The 27,959-nt window shown below is 40.0% G+C and overlaps 1 protein-coding gene across 8 annotated transcripts in view; it reads right to left on the bottom strand.

The window, feature by feature from the left end:
* The window catches only part of DDHD1 (DDHD domain containing 1), a 92,085-nt gene extending 70,864 nt beyond the window's left edge, over positions 1-21,221 (bottom strand). For 3 of the 8 annotated variants that reach the window (XM_004449327.4, XM_004449329.3, XM_058293414.1), the window contains exon 1: positions 20,142-21,200. In XM_004449327.4, the coding sequence (XP_004449384.1) occupies positions 20,142-20,994 (853 nt within the window). In that variant the 5' untranslated portion in view covers positions 20,995-21,200. Of the gene's footprint in view, positions 1-20,141 lie in introns of all 8 variants that reach the window. The other 5 variants (XM_012518652.3, XM_004449328.3, XM_004449330.3 and 2 more) reach the window with 4 other exon arrangements.
* Between the last annotated feature and the right edge of the window lie 6,738 nt (positions 21,222-27,959).

Here is a 27,959-nt window from a genome sequence, read left to right as displayed (position 1 = left end):
CTATCTTTATCAGCAGCACCAGGAATCTGTGTTCCCTTTTGTTGTGTCATCTTGTTGTGTCAACTCTCCGTGTGTGTGGCACCATTCTTGGGCAGGCTGCACTTTCTTTCGCGCTGGGCAGCTCTCCTTACGGGGTGCATTCCTTGCACATGGGGCTCCCCTACGCGGGGGACACCGCTGCGTGGCACGGCACTCCTTGCGCACATCAGCACTGCGCGTAGGCCAGCTCCACATGGGTCAAGGAGGCCTGGGGTTTGAACTGTGAACCTCCCATGTGGTAGGCGGATGCCCTATCCATTGGGCCAAGTCCACTTCCCCCCAACCAGTCTAAATCAGTAATCTCCAAATTTGATCAGGTACCAAGTACAAAAATATTTTGAGCATACCCTCAAATACAAATACAAAATAGAAAATCTAAAAGTGTGTGATAGAATATATAAATTCAAACCTTTTCATTATACAACACAGTGTACTTACTGGTGACCTACTCCATTTTAGAGACCATTAATTTATATTACTGAGGATCTTTGCATCTTTAATTCCAGCACCATCCTCTTATGAGCTTCAGACCTATATATCCACCTGCCTACTGGATGCTTCCACTGGGTGTGCAATAGGTGATTTAAATGCCGCATGTCAAAATATACTAATATTCAGTCTTCCTGACGCCCAACCCCACAGGTGAAGTGGAGTTGGCTGCGAAACCTGGTCTCCTTTAACAATCTACCCTAGTAAAATAACATGGGAGAAACATGTACTATCCTTCCTCTTACACATACAGCACTGATATTGTATATTCTACTCCCTTAATAGCTTTCTCTACCTCTCCAATAACCATTCAAAGAGTGCCCACCCAAGATCTTCACTGTCTCACACTTGGAATCACGCAATGATCCCAAGACTCTTTAACTAGGCTTCCTGATTATGGTCTCACTTTTTCAGCTTTCCATTTATCTTCCACACTGCTCCCAGAGTAACTAAAAGTGCAAATCTGGTGATCAAGTTATTTCCTCATTTTATGCCTTTCAACATTTCTTTGTCATAGGATAAAGTTCAGATTTTGAGTATCAAAAGGCCTGTCCTGACCTAGTTCCTGCCTTTCTGTCCAATTTCCTTCTTCTGCCCTCTCCAGCTTATTACCAATGCTCCTGCCAAATAGAACTTTTAGAGTCCTCTGAATGCATTATTCTCTGAATGCATTATTCTCCTTCATGACATCATGCCTTTAATAAGCATGACATTTTTTCGGCCTAAAATGTCCTTTTTTAAGAACCAGCTCAAGCATAAAATTCTCTGGAAAGTTTTTTGAAAAGTTTAGTCTTATCTAATCTTTTACCTAGTTGTCATTGGGTAAATATTTGACAAACTGAAGTTATAATATGTATTCTTCTACATATACACACACACACACACACACATATATTTTATATATATATATACTTAAAAGTATTGAAAGGAAACAATTTATATTACAAAAGAGAAGCACAAAGTTTAGGAATATGGCAAAAAAATATTCCACTGTTAAAACAGTTACTCCTCAGGAGGATTAACTAGCTATAATTGGTCAAAATCAAAAGAAAAATTAAAATCTTAGGGAAAAAAGAGGGATATGGGAGAAAAGAAAAATTTGTTTAGGCAAAATTCATAATTCTAACAAGCACAAAAGGGCCTGAATACATGCAAAAAGAAGCTAAGAAAAAAATTAACTTCAAAGACAAAAGTCACAAGTAACTTATTTGAGGAATATATTTCATTTTGTTCAATCTCGGAGAGTATAGTAAGAATTCAGGTCCCCATGGTGATACACTTGTGTTTTCCAGACCCCTCAGAGGGTAATTAAGCAAGTTTAAGATGAACACATGGAGATACATACATGTGAATATAAGTGTATTCATGATCATAAAGTTTAGGTGGAAGTAATTTTGGTAGAGCCACAGCTTCCCACCCTTTTTCACAAATAAGACAGATCTGCCATATACCTTTTTATTTTCAAAAGCTAGGTTTCTAGTGGAAGAGTGACTATACCAGCCTGGTTTATATATAATAGTTAATACTTACTGAGTCAGATACTGTGCTAAGTACTCTACGTGTTTTTCAACTGGATATTCTTAACCACCCTGTGAAGTAGGAACAACCTCATTACAAAGGCAAAACTCAGCCACAGAGACATTATAAATTGCCCAAAGTCATACAGCTATAGTAAATCAGAAATTCAAATTAAAGGAATTTGACAACAAAGATTTATTCTCTGAATGTAATCAGCTTTTATCACCAAAACTGGATAAGGAATGGTTGCCTCAAATCCCTGGACCAAGGGTAGATGCGAGATGATGTCAAACTAGAACTTGTACTAGGTGCTAGACCTAGCTGCCATCCCCACCCACTGCTGGAACATGGCAGGTCAATTAGGAGGAATATCTCAAAGTTTTCATGCTGAGGTTTGCTTTACTGTAAGAGGAATTGTGTGCTATTTCTTTCTTGCCAACATGACCAAAAACTAAGAACACCATGGGCACTGTCTCAACTGAAAACTGAGCCGTTTTCAACTTCTTTTATATAAAAATTTCTGGTAGTTGGTAGAGATCTTCTAAATGAGCTTTTGGTGTGGAGAAAGTACTGCCCATATCTGGTGACAGGGTCTGCAGACCAAATGAAGTAAGTGCTCAAGAATTTAGAATGCTTTTGTGAGAAAGAGTTCTTCCTTTTCCACAGGCAGATTTGTAAGAGAACGACTGATATACACTCCTCTGGGGTCCAAGTTGGGAAGGCTCAAGATAGCAACATTCTTTCTGGGGCTTGAAAGACCAGGCCAAAATCAGTCACAGCTTCTTACAAGGGCAGGCAAGAGTTAAAGGAGTTCTAGGGCTCTGCCTAATCAAGAGTCGATTACTAAGATACCAGGCCAAGAAAATGCCATGTCAGGCAAGAGAATACAAATCAAAATAGGAGAGTTGAAAGCTGAGAATATCAGGTGGGTTATAAATTTGGAAGAATGAAAAGGCAGGAAGATGGAGTAACAATATAGCTAATGGTTATATAGAACTTACTGTGCATCAGGGGATGTTTCAAAAATCTTTCAATATTTTTATTAATTTATTACAATCATCCTAAGAGGCAGGTACTATTATCCACATTTTGTAGAAGAAAAGGCATGGGAAATTTAAGTTGCCCAAGGTCACATTGATAGTGAATGGCAGATCTGGGGTTTGGGCTCAGGCACCCTGACTCCAGTGATCAATTTTTTTGAAGATTAATTTTATTTATTTATGCCCACCCCCTGTGTCCATTCACTGCATGGTCTTCTATGTCTGCTTGTTTTCTCATCTTCTCTTTAGGAGGCACCAGGAACCAATCCCAGGACCTTCCAAGATGTGAGAGAGAAGCACTCAATCGCTTGAGCCACCTCAGCTCCCTGGTTTGTTGTGCCTCTCATTGTTTTTCCTCTGTGTCTCTTTTTTGTTGTGTCTTGTTGCATCAGCTCTCTGCGCGGGTCAGCTCACCTTCACCAGGTAGCCCCGGGAAACAAATCCAGGACCTCTCATATAGTAAACAGGGGCCCAATCGCTTGAGCCACATCTGCCTTCCCGGTCAATGACATTCTAAACCACTACATGATGCTGCCTCCCTAGAGTTGAAATGGAGGTGGCAGTTGATTGGAAAACACATGCTATAAACCAGGTCTACCCTTTATGTGTGACCTATCATATTTTGATGGGTTATAGGTCTTTACCTAACAGTATTCTGTCTCTTATGGTATTAGAATTCCAAATAATTTAATTCAGCATTCCAGGATTAGAGGCATTCATTATATACAAGGGACAATTAAAGAACAAACTACGACTATACTCAAAAAGATATTCTCAAATATAAGGTCCCAGTTTTTTTCTAGTGAAAGGCAAAGAGCATAAATATGGAAGAGTTGTGTTAATTTAAAATAAGAAGAGCAATAATGGTTGGCTGTACTCATAAAAACATTGAGCATAGGCAAGTATCTCTTTATAAGTCTTACAGATATGTATACTGGTCTCGTGACATGCTAGCCACACAGTAAGGATTCATTAAAGCAGTGAAGAGACAGCACGGAAGAGTGAGTGCCATTGACAGTGCTTCAGCAGCCTACTTGTACTTTCTCAGTTTGAGTGGTGCTTTGCTTTGAGTAGTCTCTTTCCACTTTTTAAACATCTTATTTTCTGATGACTGTCTTTTGATTCACAGGAAAAAATTTGTTTTCTAAAGTACAAACTTGGGAGTACTTGATGTTAAAATATATATTAGACATTAAAATGCTGGTTTTACTGAAGATCTAGGTGGGTCAATCAAGTAGACACTGGACACCCTGAGCCTACCAAGAAGCAATTCTATAGAATGAGAAGAAAACGGATTCAGTGAATAATATTAATTGAAAGTTGATCATTTGTAATAGGCAATAAATTACAAGGTGGGATTACATTTAACTATACCTATATCAGGGCTCAGAATTCCAAATCTGCTTCCTGTCTAGTGGCACATAATTTTAAAATCTTATGTTTTAGCATAGTTCATCCAGTTCTTGTGCCATTTAATGTGTCTTAAGGGCTATCTTGCATCAATGTTCAGAATGAAGGTGTAACGACAAGAGGCCAAAGGAAGAGTTAGTATTATTGGAGAGATTTCCAAACATATAGCTAAAATTATATTCTAGCAAATGAAGGCTTATCTCTTAGCTTTTTGGAAAAGCCACCCATTCCATCTATCCATTTCCAGATATCTGATGTCTTGGGATACAGAAGTACCAATAACAATGTAATTTCTAAAGGCTGGCCTGGCCCCAGCAAGCAATCAACAAAGTTTATCTGAACATACAACAGCAATGAATATAAAGATTATCTAGATAGAGTTTAATGAAATAAAACAAACATTAATTAGCAAATAGTTTGTTCTGTTTTAAGGCAATCTGGTAAAATTGGAAAGCACTGCATAAAATTAATTAGAATTACTTTCACACAATCAAATCAATTTTTCTGTTTTCTTAAGTTTTCTGGCACAGGCAATAACCTACTTTTTGTCACCTTGCATTTCACCTGTTCCCTAATCCAGTGGTATCAAAAAGTATCATATTGATCAAATGGCAGAGAATTGTGGGAAGATGGCATTGGATTAGGCAGATAAGGCTCAGCTCTCACAAAAAAACAGAAGAGAAAAAGTGAAAAGGACAGGGCTTCACAACTCCCAGGAGGGTGAGGGACAGAGAGAGGAAGAAGAACCCATAACAACAGACTGTGAGTTACTAAAACTCCCAGCTGCTGGGAAGGGCTCCCCTCCCCCACCTCTAATATATTAAGCTTGGGCAAAACCCTTGCCTCATTGCAGCTAACTGAGAGGGGTGCAGATGTCTTCCTCCCTATCAGCTGTTATAAGGGAAAGGGGATGGGGAGTCGGGGGCTTTTCTTCAGTGAATTCAGGCAGCAGAGTCTGCTTTGAATCTTGGCTATGGCCAGACCAAAATAAAGGAAAACCCCATGGAAAAGTGTGCCAGCGAGTGCCATCTGCTGGTAGGTCTGAAAATTGCAAGGCCAAAAACTGCAATTGGGTCTCTTTGTTCTCTAACTTCTGGGAGAAAATCTGTACACCCTTAGTGAGTCCCTGGCATAATTCTGATAACTTAAGTCAGGCAATTTTAAAGATTTAGGATAAGTTGAACTACATACCAAAGAAAGGCTGTGAAAAATAACAGGCAAGAGAGAGAAATTGGCCATCAGAGTAAATTCACCAACATATTCAGATGCCTAGACATCAGCAAAAAATTACAAGTGATACTAGGGAACAGGAAGACATGGCCCAAAGGAATAAACCATATATCCTGAAAAGATATAGGATTTAAGACAATTAATCAATGATAATCACACAACTCTCCTAAATCAGTTTAAAGAATTGGAAGAAAATACGACTAAAGAGATAAAAAATAAGACACTGGGTGAGCAGAAAGAACAAGTTGAAAGCCTACATAGAAAAGTAACAGACCTTATGGGAATGAAAGACACAATGGATGACATTTAAAATACATTAGAGGCACAAAAGAACAGATCTGAATTGCTCAAAGACAGAACATCTGAACTGGAAAAGACAGGAGAAGAGAAAGAGAAGAGAATGGGAAAAAATGGAACAGATTTCCAATATTAAAGGCATTCATTATTTAAGAAAAAAAAGGAACAGAGTCTTGGAATTGAATGACAATGTGAAACACAGAAACAAACACATTATCAATGTCCCAGAAGAAGAAAATGGAAAATGTGCAGGAAGAATATTTGAGGAAATAATGACTGAAAATTTCCCTCCCTTATGAAAGACATAAATATCAATATTGAAGGACAATTCATCCCAAACAGAATAAATCCTAATAGACTTATTCAGAATGACAAATATCAGAGATAAAGAGAAGATTCTGAAAACAGTAAGAGAAAAGCAAAGCATCACATATAAGGGAACCTCAATTAGATTAAGGGCCAACCTCTCATCAGAAAGCATGGAAGAGAGAAGTAGGTGGTATGATGTATTTAAAGTATTGAAAGGGAAAAATTGCCAGCCAAGAATTCTGTATCTAGCAAAGCTGTCATTAAAAAATCAAGGGGAGATCAAAGTCTTCACAAACAAAAACCGATAGAATATGTTACTAAAAGACCAGAATTGCAAGAAATACTAAAGGGAGTGCTACAGGCTGAAAGGAAAAAACAAGGGCAAGATACTTGGAGGATCGTGTAGAAATGAAGAATATTAGAAAGGGTAAATTAAAGGGTAAAAAGATAGACAACAGTACAATATGACAACAGAAAGCCAAAGTCAAAATGGATGAAGTAGTAATGCCTTTATAGTAACAACATTGAATGTTAATGGGTAGAACTTCCCAATCAAAAGACAGAGACTGACAGAATGGATTAAAAATATGAGCCATCTACATATGTTATCTACAAGAGACTCATGTCAGATATAAGGACACAACCAGGTTAAAAGTGAAAGGCTAGAAAAAGATATTCCATGCTAACAGTAGCCGAAAAAGAGCTGGAGTAGCAATACTAATATCAGACAAAATATATTTTAAATGCAAAACTGTTATGAGGGATGAAGAAGGTCATTATATATTAATAAAAGGGTCAATTCAGAAAGAAGAACTATACTAAATATTCATGCACATAACTTCAGTGCCCCAAGATTCAAGAGGCACAAATTGGCAAAGCTGAAAGGAAAAATAGATGTCCCTAAAATAATAGTTTTTTTTGTTGTTGTTGTCTCCCTCCAACCTCCCCCCCCCCCCGCCCCCCGCCCCCTGGGAAAGGGACAGCGGGTCGCCCTGCGACGCACACCTCCACACCTGGGCCTGGCCCGTCGCTCTCCCACCCAGTCCCAGACTGGGGAGGTCCCCGGTGGGGTGGCAGAGAGACGGGATGGCAAGGCGAGGACGCCACGGGGGCACACGGGAGAGCCTGGCACGCGAGAAACCCCAGGGCAGGACAAGCGCCGCCCTGCCACCCTAGCAGCCCGCCCGTGCCCCGGAGGGAGGGCATCGCGGTGCGAGGCCCGGTCGGCGCGCGACACCTGCCACCGCTCAGACGCCGGAGCCTGGGGCGCGTGAGGCCGAGCTCCCTTCTCCTTCCCTGGGAGAGGAGTGCACGAAGCCCCCGGGGCAAACCCTTGTGTTGAGGGCTGACTTTCAATAGATGGCAGCGAGGGAGCTGCTCTGCTACGTAGGAAACCCCGACCCAGAAGCAGGTCGTCTACAATAAAATAATAGTTGGAGACCTCAATACACCATTCTCAGTATTGGATATCACATCTGGAAAGAGAATAAAGAAAGAAACAGAGAGCTTGAATAATAGGATAAATGAACTAGGTCGAAAAGACATCTGTAGAGCATTGAACCCCAAAACAGCAGGATATACATTCTTTTCAAGTGCCCATGGATCCTTCTCCAAGATAGACCATATGCTGGGTCACAAGACAAGCCTCTATAAATTTTAAAACACCAAAATTATATAGAACACTTGCTCTGATCACAATGGAATGAAGATGGAAATCAATAATGGATGGAAAAGGGAAAATTCATAAACATGGAGATTAAACAACACTCTTAAATAATCAGTGGGTCAAAGAAGAAATCGCAAGAGAATTCAGTAAATACCTTGAGATAAATGAAAATGAGAAGACAACATATCAAAACCTATGGGGCACTGCAAGGCAGTGCTGAAGGGAGATGCATAGCCCACAAAGCTTACATTAAAAAAGAAGAGCTAGGACACAGAGAGCAGACAGCAAGTGCAAACAACAATGGGGGTGGGGGGTGGGGTGGAGGGAATTAAAAAAAAAAAGGGGGGGGCTAAAACTGAAGACCTAACTGCACACCTGGAGAAACTAGAAAAAGAACAGCAAACTAATCCCAAACCAAGCTAAAGGAAAGAAATAGTAGAGAGCAGAGCAGAAATAAGAAATTGAGAACGAAAAAAACAAAAGAGAATCAACAAAACCAAAAGTTGATTCTTTGAGATCAACAAAATTGACAAACCCTTAGCTAGACTGATAAAGGAAAAAAGAGAGAAGACAAAAATAAAATCAGAAATGAGATCGGGGACATTACCAAGGACCCCATGGAAATAAGAGAGCTCATAAGAATGTATGCCAAAAAACTAGAAAATGTACACAAACCACCTACACTGACCCTAGAAGAAACAGAAGACCTCAACAAACCAATCACAAGTGAAGAGATTCAAATAGTCATCAAAAATTTCCCAAAGATGAAAAGCCTGGGACCAGATGGCCTCACAGGTGAATTCTACCAATCATTCAATGATGATCTAATACCAATCTTGCACAAGCTCTTCCAAAAAACTGAACAGGAAATAAACACACCAAACAAACTCAATCTATGATGCCAACATCACCCTAATAACAAAACAAAATAAAGATACTATGAAAAAAGAAAACTATCAACTGTATTAGCCAAAGGGGTACAAAATACCAGAAATCTGTTGGCTTTTATGAAGGGTGTTTATTTGGTATAAAAGCTTACAGTTACCAGACCATAAAGCAAAAGTTACTTCCCTCACCAAAGTCTGTTGCCATGTGCTTGGGCAAGATGGTTGCCAACACCTGGCAAGAGTTCAGGCGTCTTGGGTTCCTTTCTTCCCAGGCTCTGTTTCTCTCTGGGCTTAGCTGCTGTGCTCTCTCCACAAGGCCAGCTGTAGAATACAGGTGAATGGCTCTGTCTCTCTCCTCGAGGGTTCTGCCATGTCTAAGGAGCTGTCTCTATTCCTGCATTCTTCTCCTGTGTGTTCACTTCCTGGGTTCCAGCTCAAAACTCCCAACTCTATCCTTTGCCATGTCTTTTCTCTGTTAAGTCCCCACCCACCTAGGGGTGGGAACTCAATGCCCTACTCACGTGGCCTAATCAAAGTCCTAATAATAATTTAACCAATTAAAAGTGATACCTCTGACAGACCAGTTTACAAACATAGTCCAATAACTATTTTTGGAATTCATAAACAATGCCAAACTGCTACACTGACCAATACCTCTAATAGATGCAAAAATTCTCAACAAAATACTTGCAAACAAAATTCAGAAGCACATTAAAAGAATTATATACCATGATCAAGTGGGTTTTATCCAGGTATGCAGGAGTGGTTCAACGTAAGAAAATCAATTAGTGTAATAAACCACATTGATAAATTGAAGAAAAATCACATGATCCTCTCAATTGATGCAGAAAAGGCATTTGACAAAAGAAAGCACCCTTTCTGGACAAAAACACTCTGATAAATAAGAATAGAAGGAACTTTCTCAACATGGTAAAGTGCATATATGAAAAATATACAGCATTGTATTCAACAGTGAAAGACTGAAGGCTTTCGCACCGAGATCAGGAACAAGACAAGGATGTCCATTGTTACCATTATTACTCAATATTTGTGCTAGAAGTTCTAGCTAGAGCAATGAGGCTATACAAAAGAAATAAAAGGCACCCAAATAGGAAAGGAAGAAGTAAAATTTTTAACTATTTGTAGACAACATGATCCTATATCTAGAAAAATCCAAAACAAAACTACTAGAATTAACAAATTCAGCAATGTGGCAGGATACAAGATTAATACACAAAAATTAATAGCATTTCTATACACTACTGATTTGTATTCTGAGGAGGAAATCAGAAAAAAAATTCCATTTATAATAGCGACTAAAACAATAAAATATTTAAGAATAAACTTAACTAAGGACATAAAGGACCTATACTCAGAAGACTACAAAACATTGCTAAAAGAAACTGAAGGAGACTTAAATAAATGGAAGAATGTGTTCACGGATTGGAAGACTAAATATCATTAAGACATCAATTCTACCCAACCTGATTTACAGATTCAATGCAATCCCAATAAAAATCCCAATAGCCTTTTTTGCAGAAATCAAAAAGCCAACAATCAAATTTATCTGGAAGGGTAAGGGGCCCTGAATATCCAAAAATGGATTTAAAAAAATGAAGTTGGCGGACTCCCACTTCCTGACTTTAAACATATTACCTACCTACAGTGGTAAAACCAGCATGATACTGGCACAAGGATAGATTAACCAATGAAATTGAATCAAGAACTCAGAAATGGATCCTCACATCTATAGTCAAGTGAATTTTTTTTTTTTTTTTTTTTGAGGTAGTGGGGGCTGGGGACTGAACTCAGGACCTTGTCTAAGGGAAGCTCGTGCTCAACCACTGAGTCATATCAGCTTCCCTAAGTTGGCATTTTTATTTTGCTTGTTCTTTGTTTTTTTTCAGGAGGCAGTGAGCACCAAACCTGGGATCTCCCATGTTGGAGGTGGATACTCAACTGCTTGAGCCACACCTGTTCCTGTTAAGTGATTTTTGACAAGGCTGTTAAGCCCACCCAGCTTAACAGCCACAACAGTCTATTCAATGATGCTGCTGGAAGAAATTGATAGCAATATCCAAAAGAAAGAAAGAAGACCCCTATCTCACACCTTATACATAAATTAATTCAAAATGGATCAAGGAATTAAATATAGAAACAACATAAAACTCCTAGAAGAAAATGTAGGAAAGCACCTACAAGATCTTGTGGAAGGTGGTGGTTTCTGAAAGCTTACACCCAAAGCATGAGCAACATAAGAAAAAATAGATAAGTGGGACTTCCTCAAAATTAAATGCTTTTGCACACTAAAGGACTTTGTGAAAAGGGTGAAAAGGCCACCACCGACTCAATGGGAGAAAATATTTGGCAATCATATATCTGATGAAACTTTTATAACCATGATATATAAGGAGATCAACAATAAAAATACTAACTATCCCATTAATAAATGGGCAAAAGACTTGCAAAGACAACTGTCCAAAGAAGAAATACAAATGGCAAAGCAACACATGAAAAAATGTTCAATATCACTAGCGATTAGGGAAATGCAAATCAAAACTACAATGAGATATTTCGCACCTATTAGACAGGCCACTGCTAAAAAGTCGGAAAACTGTAAATGTTGGAAAGGACATTTAGAGAGATAGGAAAGATTATTTACTGTTGGTGGGACTGAAGAATGGTACAGCCACTATGGAAGATGGTTTGGCAGTTCCTAAGGAAGTTAAATGTATAGACTTGCCACGGGACTCAGCAATACCATTGCTGGATATATACCCAGAAGAACTGAGAGCAGTGACACGAATAGACACCTACTCATTGATGTTCATAGCAGCGTTATTCACAGTAGGCAAAAGTTGGAAACCCAGATGTCCATCAACTGATGAATGGATAAACAAACTTCAGAGTATACACACAATGGAATATTATACAGTGGTAAGAAGAAATGAAGTTATGAAACATGATAACATGAATGAATAAGGAGGATATTATGTTGAGTGTTGCAAGCCAGACACAAAAGGACAAATACTGTATGACTGCCCTATTATGAACTAAATATATATTATGTGAAATATGAATATGGGTAAAATTGCATACATAAGACTGTTTTTCTTTGAAGCTGAAAAAATGTAGGTTAATACTATAAAATGTTAATATCAGACAAAACAAACCAAAACAAACATACTAAGTGAAGGAGTCCAGACACAGTACTACATATTGTGATTCCATTTATATAAAATGTAAATATAAATCAATTATAAAGATGAAGTTAGAGTAATGTTTATGTAATGCTAAGGGGTGTGGATTCTTTTTGAATTAATGAAATTGTTCTAAAATTTTTGAGATGATGAGTGAAGAACACTGATTATACTAAAAGCCATTGATTAAACAATTTGGATAGATCATACAGTATGTGAATATATCTCTATAAATCTGCTTAATAAACAAATAATTGTGCAAGAAAAGCGAGAAAGAACAGCTATGTACAGCAGGGGAAACATATTGAGAGGTGAGGAATTTCCTTGTTTGTTTTTTATTATTGAAATAATGAAAATGCTTTAAAAATGATTGAAGTGAAACACACAACTATGTCATCATACCAAATCCCACTGATTGTAAACTTTGGATAAACTGAATGCCTTATTAATATGTATTAATAAAATTGATTTATTTAAAAAAAATCAATTGGCCAGGGAGCAGATGCGGCTCAAGTGGTTGAGTGTCTGCCTCCCACATGGAGGTTCTGGGTTCAGTTTCCAGTGACTCCTGAAAAAACCAAACAATAACAAAAAAAAGCAAAACAAATAAAAGAATATGCTCTCCATATCATTAATCCAGTCATTTTTCAGTGATAAACATGTTTTGTGGATACAATTACCCTTTGCCAATGCAGACCCAAAAAAGTAGACTTTTAGGTTATATAATGGCTATAAAAAATGTTTTTTCCTTGTTCTACTTTTTAATTGAGCTTTAGGAATGTATTGTATTAAAAAAGAAGGGACTACCTATAGTAATTTTAAGTGTTGACAGTCTTTCTTGATAACATGCACAGTTTAAACTCCATTATACTCATGAAAAGATAAAGGTCTTAGATTTCTTAACTATGAGGGATTCCAAGAACTACCTACACCTCCCTGTTTCTTCAATAATCTTCATCTTAAGCTTCCTGTGAATATATTCCCCATTTTCCTCTTCCCTTCTTCCCCCTCTATTTTCGCCATAATTCTCAAGATTCCTTGACCAGAATATCTAGTGTTTTTGTTTTCTACAGAAAACAATCAGCCTCAGGGTTTCAGATATCAAAGTTCTTATCAAATAAGAAATTGGGTACCTAATTTTAGGGATAAAAGGCCCAGGAAATAAAATTTGGAAGAGGGAAGAGTACAAAAGTTTCCTTTTACAACAAAATAGTAAAGACGGGGTTGACAGAGGAAAGAAAACATCACTAATTACTCTTGAGTTTTTATATAAAGCACTTGCACAAACATGCATTATGACATTTAAGCCATATATAAATAAGGTGGACAGATATAGGTAGATCAGTTTTTAAATTAAAGGTACAATACCAAGTGAAAGAGAAGTCCTGAACACCTTGGTTAAGTCCATACATGCCACTAGTCATTCATATCATTCATTTCATAGTCAATGAAAAATGCAGTCTATCATTTATAGTTTCCCTACACATGGCTTTTCTACCCCTTTTATTTAACATATAATTGAACATATAAGAACATATAATGTCCTTGTGCTAATTAAGTCACAGAGACTTAAATCTTCGGTCTGTTGATGTGTTGTTGGAGCCCTGAATCTCAGTAGAGTTGCTACACCTACTCTCCAGTTCATTGGATTCATCCAGGACAACCAACAAGGGGATAATGACGGACAACGCCTATCCCAAGGAACAGAATGTCTGCAACTGCAAGCAAAACAGTTCCACCCATCAGTCCCTTGGGATCTAAGGTCCCATTAGTCAGCCAAAGGCATACTGATGCAAAGGACCAGAACTCCTGGCTTTTATAAAGGGTATCTGGGGTAGAAGCTTACAGTTACAAGGCCCTAAAGAATCTAACTCAAGGTACCATAAGAGGTACTTTCTCATTCAAAGTCTGTTGACACACGTTGAAGATGGCTGCCCATATCAGCTACGGTTCAGCCTTCTTCTTTCCTCTTAAGTCTCCAATAGGCCCAGCTTCTTCTGATTTCAGCTGGAGGCTGGAGAGTTCATTTCTTCCTGGGCTCAGCTACTCTGTTCTCTTTACAAGGTCAGCTGTAAATTATCAGGTGAATGGCTCATGTCTCTCTAGGCCACAGGATAAAAAGTTCATTCCTCTTCTGAGTCTGTGGAACTCTCCCTATTGCTCTATTTCTTCTTTCGTCTGCTTGATTGAGTCTCTTTATATATATGGCCCAACAAGGGGGCAGGGACTCAACCCTGCACACCCTAATGAAATGGTCGAATCAAAGCCCTAATCTTGATTTAATCAAGTAAACATAAAGCCTTTGAATTTAAATCAATCAAAGGGTATCATGCTCAGAGGAACAGACCAGTTTACAAATATAATCAATATCTTTTTTGAATTCATAAATAATATCAAACTGTGACCCACTCTCAATTAGAAAGAGTGGGTATCACCATTCCCAAATCCTCAAGATAAAATGATTCTCTTATAGACTTATTATTATTCTAGCAATGGAAGAACTTGTATCATTGATATAAAGGCAGTGGCCACAAGAGGTCCCAAGGGGAGGGAGAGGGAAGAATAGATGCAATATAGGGGCATTTTCAGGACACCAGAATTGTTCCTCACGACATTTCAATGATGGATATAGGCCATTATACATTTTGTCAAAACCTATAAAATTGTGTGGGGCAAAGTATAAACTCTAAGGTAAACTATAGTCCACGGTTAGAAGCAATGCTGCAATATACGTTCAACAATTATAACAAATGTACCACACTAACGAAATATGTTGTTAATGGGGGGAAAGAGTGGGAGGGGGAGTGGTGGAGTATATGGGAATCCCCTATATATACATTTTTTAAAAAAAGATTTATTTTATTACTCTCCCCTTTCCCCCACCCCTGCCAGTTGTCTGCTCTCTCTGTCACCGTTCGCTGTGTATTCTTCTGTGTCCGCTTGTATTCTTGTCAGAGGCACTGGGAAACTGCATCTCTTTTTTTGTTGCATCATCTTGCTGCGTCAGCTCTCTGTGTGTGGCGCCACTCCTAGGCAGGCTGCACGTTCCTCGCACGGGGTGGCTCTCCTTACAGTTCCACCCATCTGTCCCATGGGGCTCCCATAGGCGGGGGACACCCCTGCATGGCATGGCACTCCTTGCATGCATCAGCACTGAGCATGGGCCAGCTCCACATGGGTCAGGAGGCCCTGGGTTTGAACCCTAGACCTCCCATGTGGTAGGCAGGCACTCTATCGGGTAAGCCAAATCTGCTTCCCATCCCCTATATTTTTGATGTAACAGTTATGTAATCTAAAGCTTCTTTAAAAATAAAAAATACATATTAAAAAAAAAATGCAGTCTAAAGCAGACTATGGTGGGTTCCCAAAAGGTGAGGAGCCAGGGCTACAATACAGACCAATGCTGCCTTTCCAGGCTGGGTGCATGGAGTGTAATGCAGTTAAATGAGTAACACTATTTTCAAGGTCAGGCATGTCAATACTGGCCTCTACCCCCTATAGTCCTGCTTTTTTGGAGGCAGAAACTGATCAAGAAAGAGTGATTTTATCCCCTTGCACACCATTATTTTCCTATAATGCTTGTGCTTCATAATGGACTGTTAATATCCCTTGAATGAAAAAGACCTAAGAGAGATGGTTACATCTGTGCCAAATTAATAAACATTATATAATTTGGGTACTTGTTGAAAAAGACCTAATTTTTCTACCTCATTTTATTGGAATATTATTTTCCTTTCATTCTAATATACCATGACATTACCTGGCTATTTTCTAAAGTGAAAATGAAAATGGTTTAGAATTATAATAATGCAAGTCAGCCTCATTTGTGCACAAGGAGAAAAATCACTAGCTTATAGCTAATAATTGCTTCTGGAAACTACACATTCATGTAAAGACTTGGTAAATTAAAGAACTCTAGTTCTAGTCAATGAATGGAAATTACATATTCCCTACTGCTATGAGACTATACTTTCTAAGCTCATTTCTCTAGAATGTTCCACCTGCCTTCTCATCGGTTTTACTAAATGTTTTGGCCACTTTCTCACCATTTCTTTACACACATACTCTCATCTCTGATACAGGCCAATAACAACAAATCCTGGACACAGCAATTTTGCACTGGTCAACCTTATTAACCTCCAAGTAAGCGTCTATAAATAAGGCATAGGGAAACAGACGTGGCTCAACCAATTGGGCTCCCGTCTACCATAGAGGAGGTCCAGGGTTGAATGCCTAGGGTCTCCTGGTGAGGGCAAGCTGGCCCACGTGGGAATGTGGCCCTGCATGGGAATACCACCCTGTGTAGAAAAGCTCCCTGTAGAAAAGCAGAAGTGAGGGCTGATGTGGAAAGCTGGTGCAACAAGATGATAAAAGAGACACAGAGGAGAGAGAATAAGAAGACGTAGCAGAGAAGGGAAGCTGAGGTGGTGCCTTTCTCCCACTCTGGAAGGTCCCAGGATCAGTTCCCAGAGCTGCCTAATGAGTCTACAAGCAGACACAGAAGAACATACGGTGAATGGACAGAGAGAGCAGACAACAAGGGGGAATGGGGGGGTGGGGAGGGAGAAATAAATAAATCTTAAAAAAAAATAAGGTATATAGTTTTTGAGATCTACATAGATAACAGTTAACACTTACCTAGTACTATGTATTAATCACTGCTCAGTACTTTACAAATAAGAATCTTTAAAACAAGCTTATGAGGTGGATATAAACAACTTAGGGAGAACCCTGGGATCAAGGGAGTTCATTTAGACATCACTCAGCAATGATCAGTTTTGATCTGACATGTCCACATGCAGCCAGAATAACTAAATGTAATAAAGCAAAAACAGATTTCTTGTAATTAATACTGTTTACATATGCAATATTCGCTTTCTCCACACAGATGATAAATTCTGTTCCCCTTCTGTTTATTTATTGTAAACCAGTTTAAACTGTATCTGTTAATAAGGGTTTAAAAGGAAGGACAAATTAATATAAATTAATGCCTTTTTTTTAGACTAGGCTTGGCCTACTTGTTAGCCTTAACATCCAGATGCAGTGGGCTCAGTTAGGTTGTAAGTTGAAATGACCACTTGAATCCTAACACCATGCTAATAGGAACTTGTTAGATTCTTTAAATTTAAAAAAAATTTTTTTAAAAGACTTTCATTATCAGAAAGTTTCCAGAAAGAAAATAAGAGGTAAGGACAAAACCTGCAAAATACTTTAATGCTTGCATTTGAAGAAGGGCTGCAGAGATCATACTGGGATTGAAACTTCCTGACAGAGTGTGAAAACTTATATAATACAATAGACTTGAAGATTCAATTAGAGCAAAGTTATATGGGATTTTGTGAGAAATGGTAAGTTATAAGTGGCTACAAGAAGCATTACTGTTTTCACTGTAGCTTTTTATGAGGGCATTGGACATCCACAGGTTGTACCATTCATAATACTGTTTAGAAAATGTTAAAATGGAGTCGAAATAGGTGCTGCTGTTATGCCAGTTAACAAAAATTAATCAGCCAATTGGTGATATGCTTTTTTAGGAAAAAAGATTCATGAAAGCTAAGTCCATTTTCCTTGCAGGTTAACTTTGAAAGGCCCTCGCCATTTTTCACTTGATTTATGACACTAGCATTCTAATCATATCCTGTTTCCAACCCTTCAATCCAATCTATAGACTGTCACTAATCACCTAAATAACAGAACCTTCAATTGTCTGATTCCCCATTAAATCACAAAATAAAGTCCAAACTCCTTAGCACATTCCCTCTTGCCCCTTTTCCAGCTACTCTCCCCAAATGAGCCATTCACAAGTGATCTCCATCCTGTCCTGGAACAAATGCCAGGCTTCATGCCCTCTCTGTTGTCATGTTCCAAATCCATTCTGATGTGTCTTGGTCCCTGCAGGTGGAGCCCATTTCCTTAAAACTGCCATGCAGTTTTATGTCTGTGTCCTTGCTGATGTCACTCCACCTTGCTGGAATTCCTTTCTCTCCACTTTTTTCTTCCTTATTAAAATTATCCTTTAGTAATCACCCTCATATCTTCTGGGAAGCTTTCCTGATATACTCCTCACCCTTGGATGGATCAGATGCTCTTTGGACACTGCACTTTATTCCCCCACTAGACTATGTATTGCTATAGCATTTCTTAGCTGTGTGACCTTTGACAAGTCCATTAATTTTATTGAGTCCATTTCTTCATGTTAGTATTAATTTGATAGCACTCGGAAATAATCAAGATGAAAATCCTTTTATAAACGACAGTAAAGCACTATGCAAACATTAACAATTTTATCATAAACTAAAGTACACAGTATTCTAGGTGATTATACTTCAGTTGTTCTAAGGGTAAGATTCATCCTTTGGTTCCCAGTCCTCTCTCCAAGAAGACCTGCATTTTATCCAACTTTCTGATTCCACTAAGTCTTTATACTTCTACCTCTAGGGGGAAAAAAAAACTATTAATTTAAAAAATATATTATATATATATAATCTATGATTTTAAAATATATTTTACATATATAATCTATGATGTTTAGGTCATTTGAAGAAAAGATTAAGTGGGAAGCTCTCTAAGAGTAAGGATTTTCCTTTCTACCATTCCTAATGCTTTCACAGCCACTTCATACATAAGCATGAAACAAATGAATAAACTAATGGATACAAACATACTTTACCCTTAGTGAGCTTATAACCAAAAAGTAATGTGACAGATGACACATGAATCTCACCTTGTAACGATGGTGACAAATGCCTTCAGTGTCACCTAAAGAGTAGTAAGAAGTTAAATTTCCTGCTATGCCTATTTTATTTGGTGATTTGGCACATGCTGTAATTGCTATCTTAGTGACTCATGCTTAACATAAGAATTTTTAACATTATCAGAATCACTGATGCAATTTAACATCTATTGAATATTTACTGCACTAGGCCTTGTGAGTTGAAAGATAAAGTTGAGGGACTCTGCCCATAAGACACTAAACACATAAAAAGGAAGCCAAACCATCAATATACATAAAAGAAGACACAATATTTAAAGATGTATGGAGGACCTGAGGCTAGAGACAACCAGGGAAGACGCTTGAGTTAAACCATTAGGCCCATGAAAATTAAAATCGGATATTACAAATTATTGGTAGCCCAGTCTCTGTTTATCTGCTATATATTACATATGTAACATTTGCTACATGCACTAGCAGATATTTTCTCTTTACTCTAATTATAAAACTAATGTGGTGTTGCCTAACGAAGGAGCGATTAACACACAACACATATGTTATAGTTTCAAGCCCTTTATGTATATTATCTCACTTAATCTCCCTTACAACTCTGTGAGGTTGGTACAATTTATCCCCGTTTTACAGAAGAAACCAAGGGACAGATCTTGAAATTTTTCAAGGTTAAGAGGCAATAATAAAAACATAAAAACAAGCCATTGAGACAAAAATGCATATTACATAGAATGAGTGGGGCCACTTGCCAGACTTCAGTTGCTTCACGCAGTGCTTTCCACCTCTCGCGAACGCACCCCGTGGGAACAACCTATCTGCCTTCCTTTCCCGCCAAAGATTTTCCTTTCCTAAATTCCTAGCTGAACTGTTGATTCTCAGGCAGATAGATCCTCAAATCATGCCACTCCAGAGGACATGCTGCTATATAACAATTCAGGTAAACGGGGTCGAATCAGGTCCCCAGGTGGAAAACGCTCTGGTAGGATCTCAGAATTAAACGTTTCGGGCTGGAAGTCCGTTTCTGGATCCCCTCCACGGAATGAAAGCAGCACCCAGCTCCCTGAGAGGCGCTACCCCATCAGTATTCTCTCCTCCTGACTCCAGGCAGTTTGGGATTGACCATCTGCTCAAATACCTTCACCTGTTCGCGATCCCAGCCGGATCTCCATCCTTCCCCACCAAACGCCAGGCCTCACGCGCCGCCCTCTCCGCGGGCGGTCAAGTCCCAGACCCACCCGGACGCCTCTCGGCAGGGCAGGTGCCCTCCCGCCCAAACCCTGGCCTGTTTCTAGAGAGGGGCCGCCGCGCGTCCACCCCCGACCGGCTACTCACGGTTCCAGTACACCGGGTAGCACTCTCCTTGGGTCACATCCACCTCGTAGAGTCCGCCCCGCACGCACACTGGTTGGATATTCACCAGCTCCTCTATCTCGGTCTCGTGCCCGGCTAGGCGAGAGCAGAAGCCGCAGGCGCTGTCCTCCTCGTCGTCTTCCACGGAGCCGCAGGCCCGGCCCCCGGGGGAGGCCAGGCCGCACACATGGTCGCCGTCCGGGTCCTGGGCCTGGGGACCGGCACCCGTGGCCTGCAGCAGGGTCCGGAAGGCGAGCTCGATGCGGAGCGAGTCGTAGCCGATGAAGGGCTTCCAGGTCTTCTTGTCTTCCTTGTAGAACCAGCGCACCTCCTCCGGGCGGAGCTCCGTCACCACTTCGTAGCGGTGCCGGGCGGCCGCGCCGCCGGGCCGACTGCGCTTCCTCTCCCCTGGTCCCCCTCCCGCTGCCCCGCCGCCCCCGGAGTTCGACCGAACCAGAGGCGGCGGCTGCTGCTGCTGCTGCGGGTGCAGCGACGAGGAGCTGCCTCCGCCGCCGCTCTCACCCTCGCTATAGTAGCGCAGCGAGGAGCCCGATTCGGCCGAGCTGAACTCATAGTTCTCGTCACTGAGACAGGAGTCCAGCGCCAGGTGGTGATTGTGGTCCTCCACGCCCGGCGCCAAGTGCAGCCCCGGTTCCCCGCGCAGCAGGGCTAGGGGCACCTCGCCGTCGCCCGGGTCCCCGCCGGGCAGGTGCTCGAAGCAGGAGACCTTGCCGCTGAACGCCGGCTCCTCATCCGAGCCCAGCTCCCAGGCGCCGCCGCCGCCCGGGCCGTTGTGCTCGGGGCTCCGCGGGGACCCGAGGCCCGGGTAATTCATGGTGTGGAGATGCGGCCGGGTGCCGGGATCCTCATCTAGCCGGGACGCATGGCACTTCCGCCACACATTAAACGCCGCCGCCGTGCCCACCAGGAGTTTTTAATCGTTCAAATCCAAATCCGGGTGGCAGCGGCTCCGCCCCGCCTCCCCCTCCGCCGGGCCCACGGCCGCCGCAGCCGCAGCCTAGTTCCACCGCCCACCCCATTGACACGCAGCCCGACGTAGGCGGCGCTGGGGCCTCCGGCCCCGCCCCTCCCCGCCCCTCCCCGCCCCGCCCCGCCCCGCCCCGCCCAGCCTCCTGCGGGCTTGCGCGCTACCGCGCCCCCTGCCCTTCCGGCTGCTCGGTGGGGTCAGCCTAGTTTACCCGCCATCTTTCAACTTCTTTGACTGCTTTCTGCCCTTCCTCTTTTAGTTTTGGAGAGCTGCTTTGGCCTCCGCCTTCTGGGGTTCAGAGCTAGATGTGGAGAGGCCTTAGCCCACTCATTCTTGCAATCTGGGTCCTGATTCCAAAGGCCTAACCTCTATGTGGAGAGGGCCCTGGAAGTTGGATTCCTCTGACAATGCTTTTGTGAGCTTAGACCGGCCTGCAGCCTTTGCTGGGCATTCTCAGTCACCTGACTCGGGTTCCCTCCACAATTGTTGGCCCACAAGAGGCACTGCATCCCCAGGCCTAAGCCTACCGATTGCTCACCTTGGCTTCAGCACTGGCGCTCAGAAACCTAAGTCTTTAAACCTCCCTTTATAAGCCACTTCATATTGTCTATCTTTAGGTACCTATTTCCTGTTTACTCAGGTGCATTGGAATACCTGAGACAGTGACTATTAACCAATTCAATTTGTCTCTGCCTCTTCCACATTGTAGGGTGTGTAATCAAGATTTGTTTATCATAATGACAAATTCAGCCGGGTGTAGCACAAAGAGTCTTAGAGTAAAGGCAGAAAAAAAAATCAAATCCATTCTAGACCTACTTTTGTTAACCACAGGCAAGTCACTTTATCTCCCTGATCTTTTTGGTGAAGTGATTATTGGACCAGATGATCTATCTCTAAAGTCCCTTCCAGAAGTGAAATTTTAAGACTTTTTAAGTTTCTTCCAGTTCTTTATGCATCTCTGATTATGTAACTCATGTCCTGGGATCAGGTCTAACGCTAAGGCTAAGGCTTTCTTACATGGTTCTTTTTATACTTAAAAATATGTATTAATTTATTTTATAGGCTCATAACCCTATGTTAAGAATCCAGAGAAAAACAGTCTCTAACACCATTGTTCTTAAAATCAGAAACTTCATAATTTCTTTTACTCTCTTTGTGGTGGCATCAGGTTGGTAAGGCAACTTCTCTTGTTCCTCATACCTAACAGTTTACTCTTTCTAGTCATTACTTAAAGCAGGACTGTCTCTAGCTTGTACAATTCTTTTTTTTTTTAATGGAATTGTCTCCTGTGGGCAGACATAGACCTTTATTGGAGTTCATGGCTCTTACTCAAACCCTGTAAGAGCAGAGTCATCTTTTCCATTCATGCTGCTTTCCGAGTACCTGCATATCAGTTTCCCCTCCAATATTTCTATTGACAAGATACAGAAAATGTTCTATTCTATTTACTACACATAAAAGCATTCATTAGACAATGTTTTGATGGCCACTGATGTGCCAGGCAGCTATATGCTAGGTTCTGATACAGAGAATGGAAGACTCGGGTTCTTCTTCAAGGACCTCACAGCCTAGAGGGGGATACAGACAAGTAAACAGATATATTATAGTACAGTGTGAATTAAAAATAAGGGATATCCCAACATTTAAAATCTCTCTCTCCCTTTAAGTTTTTTTGATGGAGCATAGCCTAACTATATCATTATCTGGTCAGATTATTTAAGTTAAATTTTAACTCTTAAGGACAATACAATTCCCATTAATGAAAATCAATCCTGGCCTTTTATGAATGAATGCTTCTATTTTAACATTGTGTGTATTTGGTTATATTGAGAAAGTGATCCTCTTGTGAGCCACTGGGTAAAACCACTTTCTTTTAGGTAGGATGACCTTCCTTGAAGGAGATTGTTGATTTGCAATGTAGATGAAAAAAATAAACACAATTCATTTGGCAGGAGAAGGGAGTTCCAGGCTCTCTTTACACCTCGCTGTCTTGACCTAGACCTTGTTGAAGGGAGATGTCTGTTTTTGTGAGGGTTGGGATTGTTTCTGCCTCTTGAAAATGAGCTGGAACTAAAAGTACAGACCTATGGGTGGTCCTCAGGCTGACAGTGAGTAAAAGATACTTGGAAATAGATCTAATTTCATGTGACTGCATGTGTTTATTTCTTTTTTGTTCCCTAGTCATATCAAGGCAAATGCCATGAAACTGCTCTCTTCCACATTGTTTTCCGCTTTAAAAAGTCATCCTTTATCTAGTGCTTCCTGCTGCTGCTCTGTCCCTTTTACTTTCTAAAGCACTTTTTCAGATCATATCCTGCAAGAGGGGAAGGGCTGGTACCTCCATTCCAGTCCTCACCTTCTGGAACAGGTGCCAGGTGGCTTCTCACCAATCTACATCATTAGTGTGTTGGACTGACACAACAGTATCTGGACTTACATGGCCCCATGTAAAGCATTCAGTTGTATTTTTATTTATTTATTTGTTTGTTTGTTTGATGTATTTTAGTAATTCCCCAGGAACAAGCCTCTTTCACACAAGGCAAGAAAGTTTGATTGAGATTCTTGGAATTTGTGGCCTGTACTGCTGCAAGAACCAGGTGAATATGGAACAAAGCCTGAGGGATTTCTTGTTGGTGGGGGAGAGGAAAGGAACTAAAGCCAGCTGGCTTGTGCTATAAAAGATTGGAGCAGATCACCTGCGCCTTTCACCATCCATCCTTCCCCCTTAGGCATATGGCAGAGGCGATTGGGCAACAACAGCCATCTTCCCTTCCCCACCTCTTCGAGTCATATGATGCAATTTCGTGCCACCTTTCCCTTTTCTTCTTCCTTAAAGTTTGTCTCTGTTGTCAATTTTAACCCCTTTTTCACCTTTATAAAAATATTAGGGGGTAGCCTTATGCCATGTATTTATTCTGAGCCAACACCCACATCCCCACCTGAAATGACTTTATCCGAAATTAACAGGGGAATATGTATATTTAGAATGAAGAAGGGTGTGTGTGTCACATAACCATACCCCAATTCTGTATCTCCTGTTGAAAAGCCATCCGCTACATTTTAAATTTTAGTTTATATTTTATTTAATAAAATGAGAGTATCTTCTTTGGTGCAGAGATTAAATGGAATGATAACCTAGACTGATGAAGGAGACATCATTAAACACATATGAGGTGTCTGCTGAGTTTTAGGCACCTTGCTAGGCCCTGTCTACATTGAAGCATTCACAGTCTAGAGGTATCTGTAAGTAAAACCAGAATGGCAACTTTTTAATTCCTATGAGGAATATAATTGTAATGCTAGATTAGTTGCATCTATTCCATAGAGTCACTCTCTCCCTATACACAGATCAATATATAAAGCCAAACTGCCATCAAAAGGTATCTAGGTGAGCAGAAATAACATAAGAATGCATAATGATTAAACTTTTTATTATTTATTCATTCAACAAATATTTATTATCTAGTGCTAATTTGATGATAATTTTGTTTTCAATGGAATGTAGAATTTTCAAATGCATTAATTTAAAGATGGTAAGAAATCTGTCCATAAAACTGTACTTACCAAAACCTCATGAAAATGTTTTCTATCCCTTTTGGAAATAAAGGTCAATGGTACTGAAGGAAGACATTCAAATGAAAAAAAAAAAAGTGAAGTGATACAATATTGATATATACTATCTGGATGCAGCCACAAAATCCTCATCAACTTGTATATATTAGAAAGAGAATATTAGGCTATATCCTTGCCTTTTCATTATAGAGAATGAGTTAGGCCATAGCCATAGGCTGCTGTGAGAGCCACAATATGAATCCATTATAGATATATTTGATGGCTTTTGTGCCCCAGGATTTTTCTGACCTCACCCGACAGGTAAACTGAAAGTACATATTTGTTCACAAAGCATAGAGCATATAACTCAGAGAGAGTTTCAACAAGAAGTAATTGATGGGAAACGGACTTTGGCCCAGTGGTTAGGGCGTCCGTCTACCATATGGGAGGTCCGCGGTTCAAACCCCGGGCCTCCTTGACCCGTGTGGAGCTGGCCCATGCGCAGTGCTGATGCACGCAAGGAGTGCCGTGCCACGCAAGGGTGTCCTGCGCAAGGAGTGCGCCCGTGAGGAAAAGCCGCCCAGCGTGAAAAGAAAGAGCAGCCTGCCGAGGAATGGCGCCGCCCACACTTCCCGTGCCAGTGACGACAACAGAAGTGGACAAAGAAACAAGACGCAGCAAATAGACACCAAGAACAGACAACCAGGGGAGGGGGGGAAATTAAATAAATAAATGAATCTTTAAAAAAAAAAAAAAAAAAAAAAGAAGTAATTGATAATCAAAATATTGTACTGGGAAAGAGTTAGAAGCAGCATCTTATATATATGCCTTTTATTATGATTTTCATGTAACAATAAAGGAGAGGAAAAAAAAAAGTCCCAACATGTATTTCCACTAGGTATTTGCTGAATTTTTAAAGGACTAAACAACTAATTGATTTATTGTTTTTGCAACTACTGCTTAAGAAAGTATGTTTATCCTTACATCCTAAGTCAGGATTTCAAATTTAAGATGTCAGCTTGAACAAAACATTCTAGACTCGCAAGCCCACAAATCCCTTCCATTGCTCTCCCGTTACCTTTTTGAACCATACTAAATATTCATTAGGGTAATATCATTAATAAATTCTAAAGAGATGGTAGGAAAGCAAAGTTCTATAGAAATGTTATCTTTTTTTTTAAATGGGATAATTTCTCATCCTTTCCTTATGGAGTTTTTTTCCTCTATTGCAGAAGTTTTGGGCTTATAGAAAAATCATGCATAAAATAATACCTTGCACTGGTATGGAACATTTATTACAATTGATAAAAGCACATTTTTATACTTGTACTATTAACTACAGTCCATGGTTTAATTTAGGGTTCCCTGTTTCTACAGTGCAGTTATATGGATTTTTAAACAATTTATTGTTACCATATTTACAACCCAACATTTCCTCTTTAAATCACATTCAGATATATATTTTATTTTATTTTTCAGATATATATTTTAGTGCTATTAATTACATTTACAATATTGTGCTTACCATCACCACCATCCATTACCAAAATATTTCCATTGTCCCAAGTAAGAACCCTGTACATTTAAAAACTTAATTTCCCATTCCCTATACCCACACCATTCTCTGGTAACCTATATTTTAGATTCTGACAATGAGTTTGCTTATTCTAATTTCATATTAGTGAGATCACACATTATTTGTCCTTTTGTGTCTGACTTATTTCACTCAACATTATGTCTTCAAGGTTCATCCATGTTGTCTCATGTATCAGAACTTGCATTTTTAAAATAGCAGTTATTCTAGTGGGTATGAAATTGTATCTTATTATGGTTTTGATTTGCATTTACCTGGTGGCTAATGATGTTGATTATTTTTTCATGTGTTTTCTGGCTGTTTGTATATCTTCTTTGGAGAGATGTCTTTTCAAGCCTTTTGCTCATTGTGACAGTTTGAGATTATTTATGAATTCCCAAAAGAGAAAGTTGGTTTGTAAACTAATTTATTTTGGGTGTGATACCCTTTGATTATATTTGGGCCCTTGATTAAATTACCTGTTAGAAATAGGGTTTTGATTAGGCCCCATCAGTAAGGTGTGACTCAGGTTGAGTCCGTGCCCCTTTGGTGGGCCTATATAAACAGACACTTACTCAAGAAGACACATAAGAAAAGGAGAGAACTTTGCCATGTGGCAGAAAGAAGACTCAAACAGCTAAGGCCCGGGGGAGAGAAGGACTATTTGCCTGATAGTTTGCAACTGAAGAGAACAGAGCAGCTGAGCAGCTGAGAAGGCCTGGAAAGAAACAAGCCCTAATCAAAGAGAGCAGACTGGAAGCCAGGAGGGAGAGGAGACATCTGGCAGACATCAGTGACCATCTTGCTTCAACATGTGGCAACTGACTTTGGTGAGAAAGTAATCTTGAGTTGGACTTTTTACAGCCTTGTAACTGTGAGCTTTTACCCTAAATAAACACTCTTCATAAAAGTCAACAGATTTCTGTTACTTTGCATCAGCACCCCTTTGGCAGACTAATACACCCATTTTTTAATTGGGTTATCTTTTTTGTTAAGATGAAGGATTTCCTTGTATATTCTAGATTGTAAACCTTTATCAGATATGTGATTTCCAAATATTTTCTCTTATTGTATAGATGGTCATTTTACTTTCATGATAAAGTCCTTTGAGGACATGATGAGATCCCATTTATTTATATTTTCTTTTGTTGCTTGTCATTTGGGTATAAAGTTTAAGAAAGCATTGTATAACTTAAGGTCCTAAAAATGTTTCCCTGTGTTTTCTTGTAGGAGTTTGATAGTCATGGCTCTTATATATAGGTCTTTGATCCATTTTGGGTTGATTTTTATATAATGTATGAGTTAGGGGTCCTCCTATGTTTTTGTGGATGGAGATTCAGATTTTGCAGCACCATTTGTTGAAGAGACTAATCTTTCTTAACTGAGTGGTCTTTGCCACCTTGTAAAAAATCAGTTAGCCATAACTGTGAGTGTTGATTTCTGAGCTTAGAATACTATTCCATTGGTCTATATATCTGTTCTTGTGCCAGTACCATGCTGTTTTTATTACTTTGGCTTTTTAATAAGTTTTGCTTTTTTTTGAGGTACCAGGTCTGGGGATCAAACCTAGGATCTCATACATGGGAAGCAGGCACTCAACCACTTGAGCTATATTTGCTCCTGTAATAAGTTTTAAGATCAGGAAGTGTGAGTCCTCCAACTTCATTTTTCATTTGCTAGATGGCTT

The sequence above is a fragment of the Dasypus novemcinctus genome, chromosome 3 (genome assembly GCF_030445035.2).
Source record: "Dasypus novemcinctus isolate mDasNov1 chromosome 3, mDasNov1.1.hap2, whole genome shotgun sequence".
Taxonomy (NCBI): domain Eukaryota; kingdom Metazoa; phylum Chordata; class Mammalia; order Cingulata; family Dasypodidae; genus Dasypus; species Dasypus novemcinctus.
The sequence above is the reverse complement of the archived record's forward strand: the minus strand, read 5'-3'. Positions and strand labels throughout refer to the sequence as shown.